General features: G+C 44.0%; 7 protein-coding genes across 7 annotated transcripts; 4 read left to right on the top strand and 3 right to left on the bottom strand.

The window, feature by feature from the left end:
• Window positions 1–688: 688 nt before the first annotated feature.
• C8R40DRAFT_1169089 (uncharacterized protein) lies at window positions 689–1,251 on the top strand (the record flags this gene model as incomplete). Its single annotated transcript, XM_046231315.1, has 3 exons — window positions 689–724; window positions 773–1,146; window positions 1,200–1,251. The coding sequence occupies 3 exons, from the start codon at window positions 689–691 to the stop codon at window positions 1,249–1,251; spliced, it is 462 nt and encodes a 153-aa protein (XP_046087642.1).
• A 739-nt stretch (window positions 1,252–1,990) lies between these two features.
• Window positions 1,991–2,854, bottom strand: C8R40DRAFT_1012585 (uncharacterized protein; the record flags this gene model as incomplete). Its single annotated transcript, XM_046222878.1, has 2 exons — window positions 1,991–2,115; window positions 2,242–2,854. Coding segments are annotated over 2 exons (738 nt in total), but the record flags the coding sequence as incomplete, so codon positions are not given.
• Window positions 2,855–4,351: 1,497 nt separating this feature from the next.
• C8R40DRAFT_1068356 (uncharacterized protein) lies at window positions 4,352–5,731 on the top strand (the record flags this gene model as incomplete). The annotated part of the gene is made up of 9 exons (XM_046225998.1): window positions 4,352–4,412; window positions 4,475–4,510; window positions 4,565–4,640; window positions 4,694–4,916; window positions 4,972–5,072; window positions 5,170–5,243; window positions 5,297–5,511; window positions 5,571–5,666; window positions 5,705–5,731. 9 exons carry the CDS (start codon window positions 4,352–4,354, stop codon window positions 5,729–5,731), a joined length of 909 nt encoding a protein of 302 aa, XP_046087640.1.
• Window positions 5,732–7,215: 1,484 nt separating this feature from the next.
• C8R40DRAFT_1017823 (uncharacterized protein) lies at window positions 7,216–7,936 on the bottom strand (the record flags this gene model as incomplete). Its single annotated transcript, XM_046222952.1, has 4 exons — window positions 7,216–7,345; window positions 7,395–7,451; window positions 7,506–7,768; window positions 7,814–7,936. Coding segments are annotated over 4 exons (573 nt in total), but the record flags the coding sequence as incomplete, so codon positions are not given.
• Window positions 7,937–8,872: 936 nt separating this feature from the next.
• On the top strand, window positions 8,873–10,365 carry C8R40DRAFT_1068354 (uncharacterized protein; the record flags this gene model as incomplete). The annotated part of the gene is made up of 8 exons (XM_046225997.1): window positions 8,873–9,069; window positions 9,122–9,208; window positions 9,271–9,340; window positions 9,389–9,457; window positions 9,686–9,704; window positions 9,746–10,056; window positions 10,114–10,206; window positions 10,255–10,365. The coding sequence occupies 8 exons, from the start codon at window positions 8,873–8,875 to the stop codon at window positions 10,363–10,365; spliced, it is 957 nt and encodes a 318-aa protein (XP_046087638.1).
• A 1,591-nt stretch (window positions 10,366–11,956) lies between these two features.
• C8R40DRAFT_1068353 (uncharacterized protein) lies at window positions 11,957–14,663 on the bottom strand (the record flags this gene model as incomplete). The annotated part of the gene is made up of 12 exons (XM_046225996.1): window positions 11,957–12,254; window positions 12,303–12,466; window positions 12,518–12,712; window positions 12,759–12,911; window positions 12,964–13,347; window positions 13,393–13,428; window positions 13,483–13,595; window positions 13,644–13,689; window positions 13,731–13,906; window positions 14,049–14,369; window positions 14,424–14,529; window positions 14,628–14,663. 12 exons carry the CDS (start codon window positions 14,661–14,663, stop codon window positions 11,957–11,959), a joined length of 2,028 nt encoding a protein of 675 aa, XP_046087637.1.
• Window positions 14,664–15,195: 532 nt separating this feature from the next.
• On the top strand, window positions 15,196–15,393 carry C8R40DRAFT_1015680 (uncharacterized protein; the record flags this gene model as incomplete). Its single annotated transcript, XM_046222926.1, has 1 exon — window positions 15,196–15,393. A coding segment is annotated over one exon (198 nt), but the record flags the coding sequence as incomplete, so codon positions are not given.
• Between the last annotated feature and the right edge of the window lie 300 nt (window positions 15,394–15,693).

Here is a 15,693-nt window from a genome sequence, read left to right as displayed (position 1 = left end):
TGCTGCTGGATGATCGCGGCCCAAAGACGCACTGGAAGCCGACACAGTGTGACATTGAGAAAGACGAACGGTAGGACGAGGAGAAGGCCGTCCGAAGAGTAAAGACCCAGAGCTTTGGTCGGAGGTCAGTGATTGCCACCTTCTAGCGATTGCTGGAGTGTTCGTACGCATTCTGAATCTGCGTGTGCGAGAAGAGTGAGGAGGTAAGAGCCCGGCCTGGCAAGAGAATAGTCGGGTGTGGATGATTGGAAGATATCTCAATTGAGGTTGCTCTGTTTCTGATTTGATCGTGATCAGAGCTAGAGGGTGAAGGTAGTTGGGAATAGATGTAGAGACTGATAGTGGTCGTAGGAGGATTGATTTACGTAAGGCCCAAATAGAACACGGCATACTTCAGGCATACTTCTTCTTGTTCGTTCTCATTTCCGTCGAGCGGAATTTTTTCTCCTTCTGGTGTGTGATCAGTTGCACTTTCTCTTGCTTTTGTTAAATCGCAGCGAATGTTTACTGCCCATGTGTACATTAATATTAATTGTGTGAGTTGCGCATCAGAATCAGTTTGTATTCTTCAAGTTACAAAAGACATTCCCGACAAGTAACCACGATATTGTTTTATTGGTAACTACACTTTGTTTAGTACAGGTAATTTAAGAGATCGACTTCTCTGAGTCGCTCAAAACCCTCAGTCATGGTCAATCAAAGGATCTACGTCGAATCTACATCTGTACGTTTTTCTCTAAGTGGCGCTGTTATATTCTGATCTATCTTCCAGAGGATGAAAACAACTCTACAACTTCGTTCTCATTTTTATTCTGGCCAGACACATACCCCCCGAACATTCTGTGTTCTCACTGCTGCCTGCCACTTTAATGCAGAACAGGGTCGCTACCCTCTTGTGGACCTTCATTTCGAGTCTCACCGATTTCAGCCTCATACCCATGATGTCGTTGTCAATTTGAAAGTCCCGGGTAAACCAAAAACATCGTTCCGTGTATTTTTTAAACGATCGATGCGTCTACCTGTTGACCCTGTTCTCGGTGTCCAGGGGGACCTGGTCGTGATGCGTACTGGCTCCAAATATGGCAACTCTGTTGTCAATATGCGTGGGCAGGGAGATTACCGTCTTGCAGATTATATTGTTAAACAGTTGGTGTATTTTTTCTCAAGAGACCATTCGTCTTACTATTTCTCTTATGTAGGATCGCACCGATCTTGACAAAGTTTCAAGGGAATAGTCCTCGGGGCTCTTGAGCTCCGAGAACCATTACCCTTTTCAGAAATGAATGCTACACCGTGTCATTCTGATAACATACGCGTCTCCGTAGTCGATTGCGAATTACCCTCTATGTTTCATATTTTGTACCTAACTCAGTGCATTCTTTTCCATATAATGTTCCTCAATGGGACCGTGTCGGTTTTCCTTTCCTTTCCTTTCCTATATCTCTTTACTCCAATGTACAAAGGTGATCACGATCAATTCCAGACTTGTCGTCGTCAACATGGATTTCGCATCCAACAATTCGGTGGTGAATAGATCACCGGATAATATTAATGGCAGTTCTTTTCTCTGGCGATCCGTTGAGCGAAAATTTTCTCGTTCTAGCCGCAAGAGAGCGCTTGTGCACTCCGGATCCGTGAAATCTAGAACCACCCCAGCTATTGGCCAAACGGTTCAGCCCATGGATATTCTTGTTCAATGACTGATCATCAAGGGTCATGCACTTAGAACACTCGCAACCTCTTTCCCCTTTTCAACTCTCAATCCCTCTTACATTCCAAGTGCATGTCAGCATATGATCCTTAGCATAGCGATACATACACAGAAAGGTAATCAATGATCCACAAAAATAAGGGCAATCAATATAAGGCAAAAATAGTAAGTGGTCAGCGGGAAATGAACGCAGTCTCAGAAGGTTGACAGTGAAACCAACTCTGCTGAATCATGCTCATCATATACATCCTCATCTTGATAGTCATCTAAACTCGCACCACGATAAACCCTGTAGCAAAACTCACCATCTCTTACAACAGGGTTTTTAAGTAACCTCTTTACCTTCTGTACCTTCCTCTCCCACTCGACTTCCCATAGTGCTTTACCAATGCCAAGAGTAGGAGCTCGGTTGGCTTTCGAGGCGGGGAAGCGGGAATGTCGAGGAGGGGATAACACTAAGCCCAAGTGGGATGGTGGACTTGATGAATCTGAGAGAAAAACTAAGTCTGGAAAAGACGTTTCGATAATACAAGTGTCTTCTGGGGCCTCATTGGGCCTTGGGACCCATTTGCCTCCTCCAGATGCTTTGCAGAGTGTAGATGGGCGACACAGAGGGTACGCAGATAATTCGCCAAGAGAGATAGACTTTGTATCAACGCGGGTCGGAGAAGAACACTGTGTATCACTCTCCAAAGTGGCAGATGACATCACAAAGGAACGACAAGGTGTCTTCAGTGTAGACAGCACACCAGGCTTCAACTCTGGTTCTGGTGTTTCAGTCTTTTTCGTGGTACCATGTAATTGGTCCCAGCAACGATCGCAAACTCGTGCGAGGGAGTCAACAATTCCGCCCTCAGACCCAAAGTCATATATGCTGGTATTCCTCGGGGGGCTGAGGAAAGGCAGATTACGCGTATTGAGTAAGGGCGTAGTGCGCGAGGTGCATTTGTGGCAAAAGATACCACCGCATTTACGGCAGTGGTGTCTGCGTTCGAACATAGAAAAGTCTACCGGGAACGAGGAGGTGAAGTTTGCGAAAGACAAAAAAATCGATTCGCAAGAAAAAGCGTCACAGGAATTAGAGAGTGAGTTGGGTTTCCAGAGCGAACGTGGAATAAGGGTTGCTAGTTGCTCGTTTAGACGTATTGAGTGTACGGACGCCGCGCATTCTAAAAGCGACTGCGACGTAGCAAACGTCATCGAGAAGTGGGAATTCAGAGGAATTCAGAGTGAGCTACAGCGTCCAACCTGACATGATTTATGCCTATCAATGCTTTGCCGTTTGCGAAAAGGTGATCCATTACATTGGTTCCGAGATTGATATTTGGACAGGGAGAAAGATCTAGAAGGTGCGCTCCAGGATCCAGGCGGAAGATGAACATTCCGTAGGTAAATATTCGGAAGGAAGGCAGTAAGGAGCAACATTAGATTACTAAAATGGTTATCCGACAAGGAAGGCAGTAAGGAGCAACATTTTATATTACTAAAATGGTGATCCAACAGGCGCCCCACTTTAAGTATCTTGAATTACACGTGACAGTCTTTGGTAATATCGCGCCGGGGCCCAGGCGCGTCTCACTCAACGTTGGCTTCAACGTAGATACTCGATAGTAGTCAAACGGCAGTCGATTGTGTCAGCGGTGGCTCCTGCGGACCCACAGTAATGTTTTGGACCATTGCGAAGGCCTCTTGTGCGTCCTTGTATTTTCATTCTTTTGAACTTCGATTCGCAACATAATCTACATATTCTCTTGAACTCCGCTAACTTGTCTTACGATTTCACCGTGTAGCGGCCATAGTATCGATATCGAAACTGGAGCAATTTGGCTCCTGAGCCTCAGGTATGTCCCTCGACTAAAATTCTCCATTTATATTTATCAGTATTAGCGTTTTTGCGAAGATACTCACCGCCAATATTTCTGTTGTTGCTATTGTTTAATTTCTGTCTTCGAATATCCCATTTAAAATTTCTACAGCCATTTTTCATGTGTGTCATTGATCTGCGGGCCTACAGTTTAGCTCAAGCGCTTCAATAAGATTTGAATATACTCATGTAATACTCGGACGAAATCGCTCAATGGATCTAGATGAAAAGACACTTGGAGGAGCTAGAAGCCATCCTCGTAAGAACAGTTCCTCGTCTAAGCGATGGAGTACTTCTGCAGGGGGCCTTTCTCCCCAGTGTTCGGCCTAGGTAGGTTGATCAGGATTTGGGACTCATGGAAGATGCAACAATTGATATCCTTCCTGGGAATCCAGAGCTGAAACGCTGCGGGCGTTCAGAGGCGAAATAAAGAAAAGCAAGCCTTCGGGCATATACAAATGATCAGGTTTCAAAGTCCAGACATCGAAGAACTAGCGTCCGCACCTAGATTGGGTTTGACAATTTCAGAGTAGATCGAGTTTTCCGTTTTCCGGCAACCTGGTTGGAGTAAGGAGTTGAGCAAGTACAATTATGGGAAGGTAAGTGGAGCATGCTAAATAATCATTGTATTTCTCACCAATGAGTCCATTTTGGCTGATTTAGCTTGGTCAGAGCAAGAACGAGGAGAAGAATTCCTGAAAGTGCACACGCTCATATGAGAGACTTTCATAAGCCATGTAATCAGTCGAAAGGCTCTTCTTCTTTTATCCACAACTATGGAATCAGCTCTGGATATCGCGCTTCGTATAGAGCTCTACAATTTTGCGCAGACCAACGGTGTGTATGGTATGGTCATGAATTGATGCTGTGATGGGCTAACTATTTTTTCTTCTCGTTAGCTCCCCCGACAATCGAAAAAAATTTTTCTAGAGCAGGTAGACTCGTTTCACATTACTCTGCCTATCTTAGGAGCTCACATTATCATTTAGCCAATGCCTGTGATCATTGCAAACTTCGAAAAACTCGGTGTACAAGGCCAAATGGTGGATTAACGGCCTGTGAAAGGTGCCTTCAATACTTCAAAGGCGATTAGTTTGAATTTAAATTATGGCTCTAAGGTGCTCATTGTGCAATCTTGAATGCATTACCTCCAAAACCAAGCGGTCTAACTCGTTTGTTGCAATAAATTTCGAACCATCTACACCCATTCACGCCGTCGACGAGGAGGCCGAGGTCGAGGACCGCACCCAACAGACGCCATTGCTCCAAAGTCCTGAGGATCGCACAAATACGTTTCCTTCACCTACACAACTCGCAGAACGAATGATGGACCCGATAGCGGTTAGTCGATTTGCGCAATGTACTGTTATCTACTAATCTCCTGTGCACGTACTAGATATCACACACCATCAGTGATGTTAAACACCTCGACACCGCGAGCTTGTCCAAATCACGACGGAAAGTGAAAGCGCTCAACAACCTCCCCGTTCTTGCGAGGTCCGCTACAATCAGATCGAAAACAGGTCGATATTTAACGTTACTCTACCTATTATCAAAGCTCAAACCACCACTCAGATTCCTGTGATCATTGCAGGGTTAGGAAGCGTCGGTGTACAAGGCGAAATGGGGGATCAACGCCCTGCGAAAACTGCCTTGCACGTTTCCAAGGTAATTAATTTGCATTAAAACCATTGGCAAAAGGTGTTCATTGCGCAAACCAGAATGCATTACGTCCATTCCCAGACGGTCTAACTCAAAACTTGTTGTACGGAATTTGAAAACTTCTACACCCATTCATGCCGTCGACGAGGAGGTCGAGGTCGAGGACTGCACCCAACTGACACGATTCCCCCAAAATCCAGAGGACCTGAACACAATTTCCGCCCCGTTCCAGATTCCAACGTTTCTTTCCACGGCACGACTCCCGGAGCGAACGGTTAGTTAATCTATGAAATGGGTTGTTTGCTATTTAATTGCTTCTTGTTCTCGTACCAGATACCAGACACCAGCGACTCACTGATTAATGCGGATCCGGTGTCATATAATTACAAAGGCCGGGAACATCGCAGTTATACGGAATACCTCGACACCGTGCGCTCCGAATCATGGAAATTGAAAGCGCTCAACAGTCGTCCGCGGGATGGATATGTTTATGATTCAAACATATCTGAATATACGACCTGCCTTTATCCCTCTCAACAAATCAGTAACAATCGGGTATTCGAAATCAAACCCTGTGCTAAGTTCTTTCCTATCTTTGGCGAGAACGTAGGTCTAGTGGACGTTGGTCCTACACTTTATCCCTCTCAACAAATCAGTAACAATCGGGTATTCGACATCGAACCCTGTGCTAAGTTCTTTCCTATCTTTGGCGAGAACGTAGGTCTAGTGGACGTTGGTCCTACGATCATATCTGAATATTCATCGTCCCTTTACACTTCTCAACAAATAAATAACAATCGGCCACCTTGTGCTGATTTCTCCCCGTTCTGTGGTGAGAACGGGAGTCTAGCGCACGTTGCTCCTAGGACCATATCTCAATATTCATCGTCCCTCTACTCTCAACAAAGTAGTCACGATCAACTACTCTAAATTTCGGATTGTCATTGAGCGTTCTTGCTATAACTACACAAACAGTTTCGTACCATCTGCTCCTACCACAGTTTATGTATCGGTTTGACACCAGTTACCTAACCCTATGACGTGGATATCTGCTAGCCGCAGGAAATTTCCGTGGCTGCACCATCGATAACAGCCTCTTCTGCTACAGTAGCGTCAATATTAATATATTAATTTCAGCAATCATCACTCTCGAGATCCCTTTTTGACACGAGGCTTGGATTTTTACCTAAATTGGTACTCAATTTTCATAGCTTCGTGACTTCATTTGATGGTGATAGCCGTTGACGTTGATCAATGATTGGGCTTTATTTATTTCTTCCCTCGCTGGTTGCTGTAAGGTTCTTTTCAGAATTTCTGTACATAGTTTGCTATTCTCTTTGCAAGCACTGATACTGATTGTCGACGCGTACGGTGTCCATCTTGCACGCTACATGCACAAATAGTTTCATCTATACATAATCCAAATCTTCTATAACAAGCTCATTTTCCTGGATCGCATTGACTCGAAAATTCTTCAATAAAATCATGACCCAGTCCCCAAATTGCTTCAGATTCGTAGTTGGAAGGTCCTGTTAAGACTAATTATGTAGCAATAATATTTGAAGCAAAACTCAAGGGAAGCCGTACCAGAATATGTTCTAGAACAAATAAACTTGTGAGGAGGGCACAAATGACCCAAGACGTCTGCTCTAAGAGGGATGATCTCCTTGTGACGTCGGCGGCGGGTGTACTTTGTTTTTGCCACACTTGAATTTGCCCTTCCCCAGTATTATCACCGGACTGGCCTAAGATGATTGTTGGAATATTGTCCAACTCGGTAGTCTGGAACAACGACGGTGAAGATGTCATGTAGGAGTAGGCTTGAAATACTTACTACAACCGACTGCACCCAGTCTTTGACACCCATGTAAATGGTGTCAACGACATCACCGGTTCGCCGGTCAAAGATGTATATAACACCATGATCACTACCGCTTATCAGAGTGTTGCCACTGTCATGGAATGCCACGTTTCTGGACCTCCGCTCCCTGGAAGGTACTGCGAAAGTTCTGACCCTCTCCAATCCGGATATTTTGAATAGTACCACACCTTGGGCAACATCGTCAAGGATCAATGCATCCTCTTTGATGTTGACCACCGCATGTCCACTAGAGTACAATAAATGACAAATTCACAAAATGTTAGATGTAGACTCACATTATAGTTTCCGTTGGCCAACTTTGGATTATTGTGCCATTAACATTCAGAATATGGCTTCAAAGTGAATGCCGCGTAAGAACATGTATATTGATTTCATGACGAACTCACATTACTCCATCTTCTCTCCCAATTGACCATATTTCGGGTCCGCGCGCACCAGTTTGTCCGAACCCAACCGACTGCGGCCAATGGTTTGAAATACTTTTAGAACTCAAAGAATTCGGATGCATGGAACTATTCATCAGAAATCGGTGGACCACTTGGGACCAATGGACCACTGCGAGCTGTGCAGAACCAGGATCATATGCAATTCCTACGATTTCTTGGCCATCTTCGCCGCCATTCAGACGTCGACAAAATACTTCTCTCCACTACTTCACAGTCAACGATGAGCTTTAATTTTTCAAGAAACTTACATCCCTGTTTTGTGACCGCTTCCAGACACAGAGATAGCCATTCTCAGTACCAAATGCAAGCCCGTCGTCTGAATCATTTGACCTGGTCATCCAGACCAGTGCTGTAGTTGCGCCTCTGTCACCGGGCCCTGCGGGTGCACGGATTTGTTGAGATGTTGCAAGGTGCCATATATAGGTTCCATAATCTCCTTTTTGATAGTTAGCAATGCGACGCACGTATTAGGACAATCAGAACCTACCCCCACTGGATACATATGTTCCCAAAGGATGAACAGCCAAGCAGGCGACCGCCCCTCTATGACCAGAGAGGGAAGTACGTAGCTTGTACTTGTGTTGCGTACTTTGAGAAGGAAGGCTGTTTACTTTGTGAAATAGTTTCATGAGTCGATGAAACGAGGCAAGACAATTTTCGCATTTTTAACAAGAAAATCCAAATCAGGGACCCTTTCAGAATGACAATAGTGCTCTAAATCTCTTAATTGTTTTTTGAAAGAGCCATCTACGGGTGCGGCAAGTTCATGCGAATCGCCGCGGAGGAAAACGTAGAGCATTGTTATCATTTAACACGAGAGTCGCGCATAATGGAAAGGCGTACGATTAGTCCAACCGGGCAAAATAGAAGTTGACGTCCTTGTAATTCGCGATCGAGTTTCAACTAGAGTAGAGCAGTTTGACGCAGTAGCCCATATAGGAAGATATGGCGAAAGAAACGAAATAAGACCAAACACTTGGTAAAAGATCACCATTTTCATATGCATTGTTCTCATCAACACATTACACAGGGTCTTCTTAGAACTTCTTGTCTCTAGCCCTTCATGTATCTTCCTTTATGTTTCTAACTCACGATCTCAATGTTCGATTTTCAGATTTCTCAACACTATGCCTGTTTAGCTTTCCGACTCAAGCTTTTTCTGTCTTCTTCAGAACGTTCTCATTGAGTTTCCAACACACGCTGCTACCGGTTCAGAAATGCCTTTTTGATTTTTCCGACTCAAAACGCACGTGCTTCTTCATATTTTCTTGGCCTCAATTCTAGTTTCATCAGTATCGACACCACCTATGTCCTGCGGCAATGTCTCTCCATCTCTCACTCTGCCTGAAGCTGCTATCTGGTCTGGTACTGAACCTGGTCATCATCAGGGAGCTAACAAGCCCGACCATTCGTTATCCCTCGCTGTCAACACCTGGGAGAAAGATCCAAATCTCAAAATATGGACTAAATCACTCACAGAATCGCTTTTCAATCCGGTCGAATTGTATGTTGATCATTTTCATAATTCTCCATGTGCTCAATTCCTACAATACCAGAGCTACCTCAAACGAGAAACATAGGGAGGCGATCTACGCTACGTCCCTTGAAGCCCATGTGGAAAAATTACATGCTCAGTGCCTCAGGTTCGAATTTGAACCACCATGCGAAGTCACCATGCGAAGTCATTATTTTTCAATCTATCCAGACTTAACAATTGGCCCGTATCCCCCGAGGCCTTAGCTCTATTAAAGGGACAACATCGAACAATAACCATGGTACGCTCCATACATGCTCAATTGTCATTAATCATGGATCCAGTTTAGGAGAAAATTGTGAAGTTGCAGTTCGAGATTTCACATGCAAAAGCCAGACTTGCGGAATTACAATCAGCTGTAAGTTCCACTTTAATTTATTATTGGAAATAGTTGCCAACAGATAGTCTAGACTGCAGTGTTTGAGCGTCAGTTAAGGTAATAATAAGGACCCTGGTTGAATCGGTTGCTTGTATAGTATTACAATTGATTTTTGTCATACGAAGTCGTTCAAGTTCACGCATTGACACTGCTTTGTTTTATTCTTCTTTCCACATTACACGTTTCTTCTATAATATTTAATCAAAGGGTTCAGGAAATAGACTAGGTAAATTATGTCCTCTGTTCCTGAAGCTCGCTCAATCTCAGCATTTTCTTCAACTAGGAGTGCACCCCTTCCTCGAGTGATTCTTCTCTATACCACCTCTGTCCCGTACAATGAACTCCGTCAGAAACTTTCTATACACGAAAATCTCCCTTCCAAAGTTCGACATAACCCTTACAATCATGCCAAACAGGCTCGCGGGAAGGATAATTCTCCTCGACTGATTCTTCGAAGCAGAATTTCATCTACACCTCCTGATCCTGTGTCAATCACTCCCATCATTATTCCTCCTCCTCACAGCAGCATGACGGTAGGAAATGCTGGATGGGATGTCTCAACAATGAAAGCTTACAGGGTGTGCACCTTACCATTCGTTTAATCTGATATCTTTAGTAACTGTGTTGGATAATAGAAAATCGCAAGAGAGGCGGTCAAATTGCATCTTGACATCCAAAAACCACTTGGTGATCAGAGTCCCGAAGCTCACGAGAAAGCTCGATTTATGGTAAACCTATTCTCTTTTTCGATGAAAGTCTCGCTTATTATTGACCAGATTGAGGAAATCTTTACCGAGCTTAAGGTTCATGAGGCCCATTGGGGGACCGATACACTGCTTCGGGACCAACTCAAAAGTGTAAAGGACACGGAAAAGAAGAAGAAGTGATGGAATATATTGCCTTGTTCATGTTTCAACATGTATTTAGACCTGTCGCGAACTATAGCTAGTGCATTCAGATTCAAAAAAGACTTACTGAGATATACTTGCAATGAGATCGACATATTCGGTGTCGTTGTTTGTCACAGTTCATTCACATGAACTGCACCTGGAGGGTGTTTTGAGGTTTAAATATCTGCGCCGATCGCGATTTAGATAGCTATAGTCTAGAAGGGGAAAGGTGACCGTGTAAGTGAAGCGAGCAGCAGAGACGTATATATCTTATCATATCAGCTCTGCTTATCAATATTAATTCCAGCGTTACCGCCTCTAGTCATGTGCTGGAAAGATCATCCGCACGTACGCGTCCCTTCCCTACCACTACTAGCTTTATATGCCAAAAGCTGTTCCTCCCTCTACAACCGAGAGCAGTACTGCTCATCCATATATCCGTAGGAATCTCGAAGGCTCGAACCATCTCTTTGAAAAATCAGTCTTCAATTCGACGGAACTGCAAGTATTTTCCATGTGGTTTTGTCGATTATTGTCTTAACAACCACTTTAGCTCAACTATGAACGAAAACCGTAGAATGATGATTTACATATCTTCTCTCGAAGTACACGTCGAGAAAATCCATGCACAAATGCTCAGGCTCGAATCCAAGTCTCACTACGCGGGAGAAAATCATTGCTGACGCACGAGTTATCTTTAGTTATGGGTATTGGCCTCTTGCTCCTGAGTTATTGGTCCCGTTAAAGAGTCAACATCCGAGGACAACTAGAGTCAGTGTTTCCCAAGCTTTTGTGGTCCATGGATGTGATGATAGATCCAACTTAGAACAAAGTAGGGAGGATGCAATTTGACGTTTCACAAGCAAAATACAGGCTTCTAAAATTACGCAGAATTGTAAGTGTAAGCTTCATAATATTTCAGAAGTACCAGTGTCAACCACATTGTCATTTTAGAACTCAAGACTGGAGCAAGCATTGCCCGCGACCCTGAAATGAGCTTTGTTTCGATTGTCTGCATCGAGATGCGGCGACAATTGACTATCAGAGCGTTACTTTATATCGTTTGTACATCATGTGAACAATGATAACTGCATTAAAGTTTCACCAGTGGCGATGGGCCTGAATGCCGGGACAAGTACCATAAAGGATGCTCAGACAACTCGCCCCAATGTACCTGACAACTTCTCAGCGCCTTGCAAATAGCAGCAAACAAATCATTGTTCTGAATCTCAGTCTGACTGTTCCGTTTCCGCTACGACATCAGGAAACTGGTCTCTCATTAATACGGTGAAAATTCTTTGAAAATTCTGATAATATTCAATAATTAGTGGCCTCGGCACATTATCGGAAATTAATGAACATTGCCCGGCCCCTTTGACGCATTAATAAACATTAATGATAGTTGAATGGTACACTAATAAAAACTTACTGGTAGGATACTGATAGTGTACCAATGAGTTAGCAATAGTTTAATGGTAGACTCATGACAGGTTTTGCACATTATCTTGAGACTTGAGGTAGCTCATCGTCACAGAAAGTCATGAAATGTAATGAATTGATGGATTACTCTGGGTATAGAATATGTAAACTAAGCATGCACTTCAGTCTCTTTGCCCGCCTTATCTTCATTGAATTCATCGTCTTGACCACTTACGGACCCAGTACTATTCGCAGACCCCTCACCATTGAGTGAATTATTAGCCATGCCATCCCCGCTCAAGCTAATAGTGCGCTCTCCATCATTTGAACTTCCATGCACCGGATCAGATTCCGATGAACTGCTACTGCTGTCATCGTCACCGCCATTGGCTGCAAATGCAGTGAGGTTGATACGTTGCAGAATTTGATCCTGGGAGAGACCATGTTTGGTTGGTGCAACCGTACGACTGAATAGAATTAGTGAATTGGAATAAGAGCACGACGAGAACACATACGAAGATTGCAGATAGAGCTTATGCATGAGCTTGTGATAATTCACCTTGCTAGCAGTCTCCAAGTTTGTCAAAATGGCCATGAATGTCGACCATTGCGAGTGAAGCCCAGTTGGTGGAAAATTTTCCTCAGTAAATTTTGCATGGTCTTGCAAGATAGAATGTATCTCGAGCAAAATCAGCACCAAAACGTTGTCATAAACAAATAATGCACGTACCACACAACTGGCCATAGCTACCATGGCTTTTGGAAGTTCCAATTCAAGCGGCTTATGAGGAAGAGAAGAAACGAATATTGATGCTTTCCTCGACATAATTAGTTTCGAGTATTTCGTTGAACTGAAAAGAGCCGCGCTAAGATATTTATGGATAACGTTGTGACTGAATGGCCGGGCGTAGTCGTACAGGCCAGACTAACAAAAAGTTAGTCATTGACACCTAAATCTGTGTGGCACATACTGGTAATAGTTGATAGATATAATCCGAATTAGCAACCAACTGCTTTGCGTCTTCAATTCCCTCTTCAGAGTAGTCGAGCCCAAATGCAGTGAGGACAACAGATGAAAAGCCAGTTTTTAGGGTTCTTCGCTCAAGTATAACCCGCTGTGCAACCTGCAAAGTTGGGAATTAGTAATGAAGGGTAGCGGTGTGTGTTATTACTAACGTATTTTATAAGAGGTCTAGCATATGTTGTATGGTCTCCCTCCTCGAGTCGGTGTGATAAGTCAAGGTCTTCATCAAATCCCAGCTCGTCGGCACATTGAATCAGGGCACCTAATGTGATGGCATTGAGCCCCGAGGTTTGCAGACCACATTCTTCACCATTAGTTACAAGCTCCAAAGTTGCCCGACTTCTTGCCGCTTTCACAACAGATCTGACTTGAGCATTTTGGGCTTTCAAATCAAGTCTGTAGGACCAAGTCGCATCAGTGGATGGTTTGAGGATTAAGTTTGTATGTGGAAGCCATGCAGGCTCAGCAGATCGAAATTGAGGAAGAGTTGAGGTGGGAGTAGGCATATCTACATCGTTGGTGGAGACGACTGGAAGCTGGAATATCTTGAGTGATGATACTAAGGGATGAAATATGCGTACCTCTACTGCGAGCTTAGCAGCCATTCTTTGTACCTTCTTCACGGTCAATGAGCAATGGGTGGGAAGGTCACTGTAATATAGGTTGCGCACCTTGGTTACAGGAGCAGGCTTTGGAACATCGTCTTCAGAGCTAGAAAGGGCTTCCTCAATGTCTTCTCCAACTTCAACTTGTCGACTTCGGTCATTAACCATTCCCGCATCACCTGACAAAGACTTCAGAGTGCTCACAATGAGTACAGTTGGTTATGTACCTGTTTTGTTCTTTCCGCCATGACCTCGACTTGGGAACTGTGCTGCCTATGAAATATTCAGTAAGAAAATCCATTGAATATAAGCACATGAATTGGGACCTCTTCGTTGAAATGCTTGGCTGCCTCGGAATCATTTTGACGTTCAACCTCACGGTCAATGTCACCAATATCTCCATTCAGGTCACTATCCTGGTCACTATCATCGTCTTCTTGGGCTTCCTTAATCTCTTGTCGAATATGTGGCTGGTTAAACAGCAGGTCACCTAAACAAGAACGAATTAAAACAAGGTAATTTTGCTAGAACTTGCATGCTTTCCTTCATCGTCATCATCTGATTGTATAACGACAGGACGCCCTCCTAAAAATTTATCAGTTCCATTAAGTGGAAGCGGTACACTGGCTTACTGCGGATTTGGTTTGGTGTTTGTGCTGCTACGCGGCCTCTGGATTTTGGGGTATCTGCACCTGTTAAAGCAAGATTTCCTCGCGGTGTAGAAGAGAGCTTTGTCCTTGCGTTCCTCTGTGGTTTCGGTGTCGGTGTCGGCATCTCCTGAGTGGCCTGCATAGGCTGAATAGCAGAATCGAGGGGAGTAGGGGCAAGTACGTTCTTATTCTTGTTCCTCTGCCTGCGTGAAAACTGAGGCGTAGAGACACTGGCGAGTATGGTATCCTTCTTTGACCCGCGCAAGCGTTTTGCTGGCTGTTCAGTCTCCAGTTCTCTGTTGTCTAGAGAATCACAGTGAATTTGTGAATGCTTCCATTGGTTAAGGCAAGGCTTACCCGGTTTGCTCCCAGTCAACTTTCTTTTCCGAGACCTAGTTTCGCGTGGATTTTCATTGATGGTGGTGCTAGCAACAACAGTGTCGATGGGTTTATTTCCACCTGACTATCACACAAACTACATCTCATGGAGGCTTGCCGAAGCATCATTACCCTCGAACCATAACACTACCTCTATCCCGAATACCATCACTTCTCACATACACCAACGCTACGACTTTCCCGGTGCACAACGGACATTGGTAGAACATGACGTGTTCATTTACACAGAAGGTCACTCATTTCCCTACGGTCAAACACGTTCTATTATCCAGACTTGAAGACATCTGCGCTAACGGCTATTGCGCTGTTCAGTTCACACATGCGTTGAAGTGTTTCGTTGTTCAGTTTCGGTATCCTGACATTCCACCTAATCAGATCGATGACTGGGCACAATTCGTCGTTCTTCCATTCACCTCTCTTCCAGTCTGGCACAAGATCAAATATGTTAATACGGAGCTTTTTGGAAAGAAAACACTTGACTCATTTTCGGCTCATCCTTCCGTTTCGAAACCCTCTGGTCAGTTAGTGAAGTCTTCCCGCTTCGATACTGTTCTTGTCAAGCTTAAAGTTGGAGATAATTGGGCTAAAGGTACGAATTCATCATATCACTTTATAGTATATGACTAATCTGAAGTCAGATACGAGAGTAGGCAGAGTACGGGTCGTATTCTCACTCCCTTTCAACAAACTCGACACCTTGATACCCTCCGACATCCCTCCACCACAACATCTTGCATATGTCGAGTGGTTCACAAAGTTTCAGACCAATCCTGAGCCATCCTCGGGCCTATATCGGATCAAGAGAGATGTTGGTGGTGACGGACTATGTGCTGCCTCTATCATTTCCCTCGACAGCATTGTCCGCAGTGTACACCTATTTCCACAATGGGGTGGATCAGTCCCCTCTGAATGGAGTAGTGAAACAGTGTTAGATCGTGCCCCTTCATTCTTGTTGAATATCTTCAAAGACGAGCTTACATACTTCAACTTATCATAGAAACTTAATATTGTCTTCGAGTGTGTATACAATTTGGTAGAGATCTTTTGTAAAGTCTTCGATACACTTTGCACCCAAACAGACTCCCACAGGTGTTCCGACACTCCTACTGAACTTAATGTCAATGATTTTTATGGTCCTTATTGACTAACTTCTCTCTAATGGTTTATCATTTTTATCGACGAGCACTAATGACTGATGACTATGTGAAATTCATGAATATTATCAAAA

The sequence above is a fragment of the Lentinula edodes genome, assembly GCF_021015755.1.
Source record: "Lentinula edodes strain Le(Bin) 0899 ss11 chromosome Unknown C8R40scaffold_12, whole genome shotgun sequence".
Classification (NCBI taxonomy): Eukaryota; Fungi; Basidiomycota; class Agaricomycetes; order Agaricales; family Omphalotaceae; genus Lentinula; species Lentinula edodes.
Note: the sequence above shows the minus strand (reverse complement) of the source record. Positions and strands in the feature narration are given on the sequence as shown.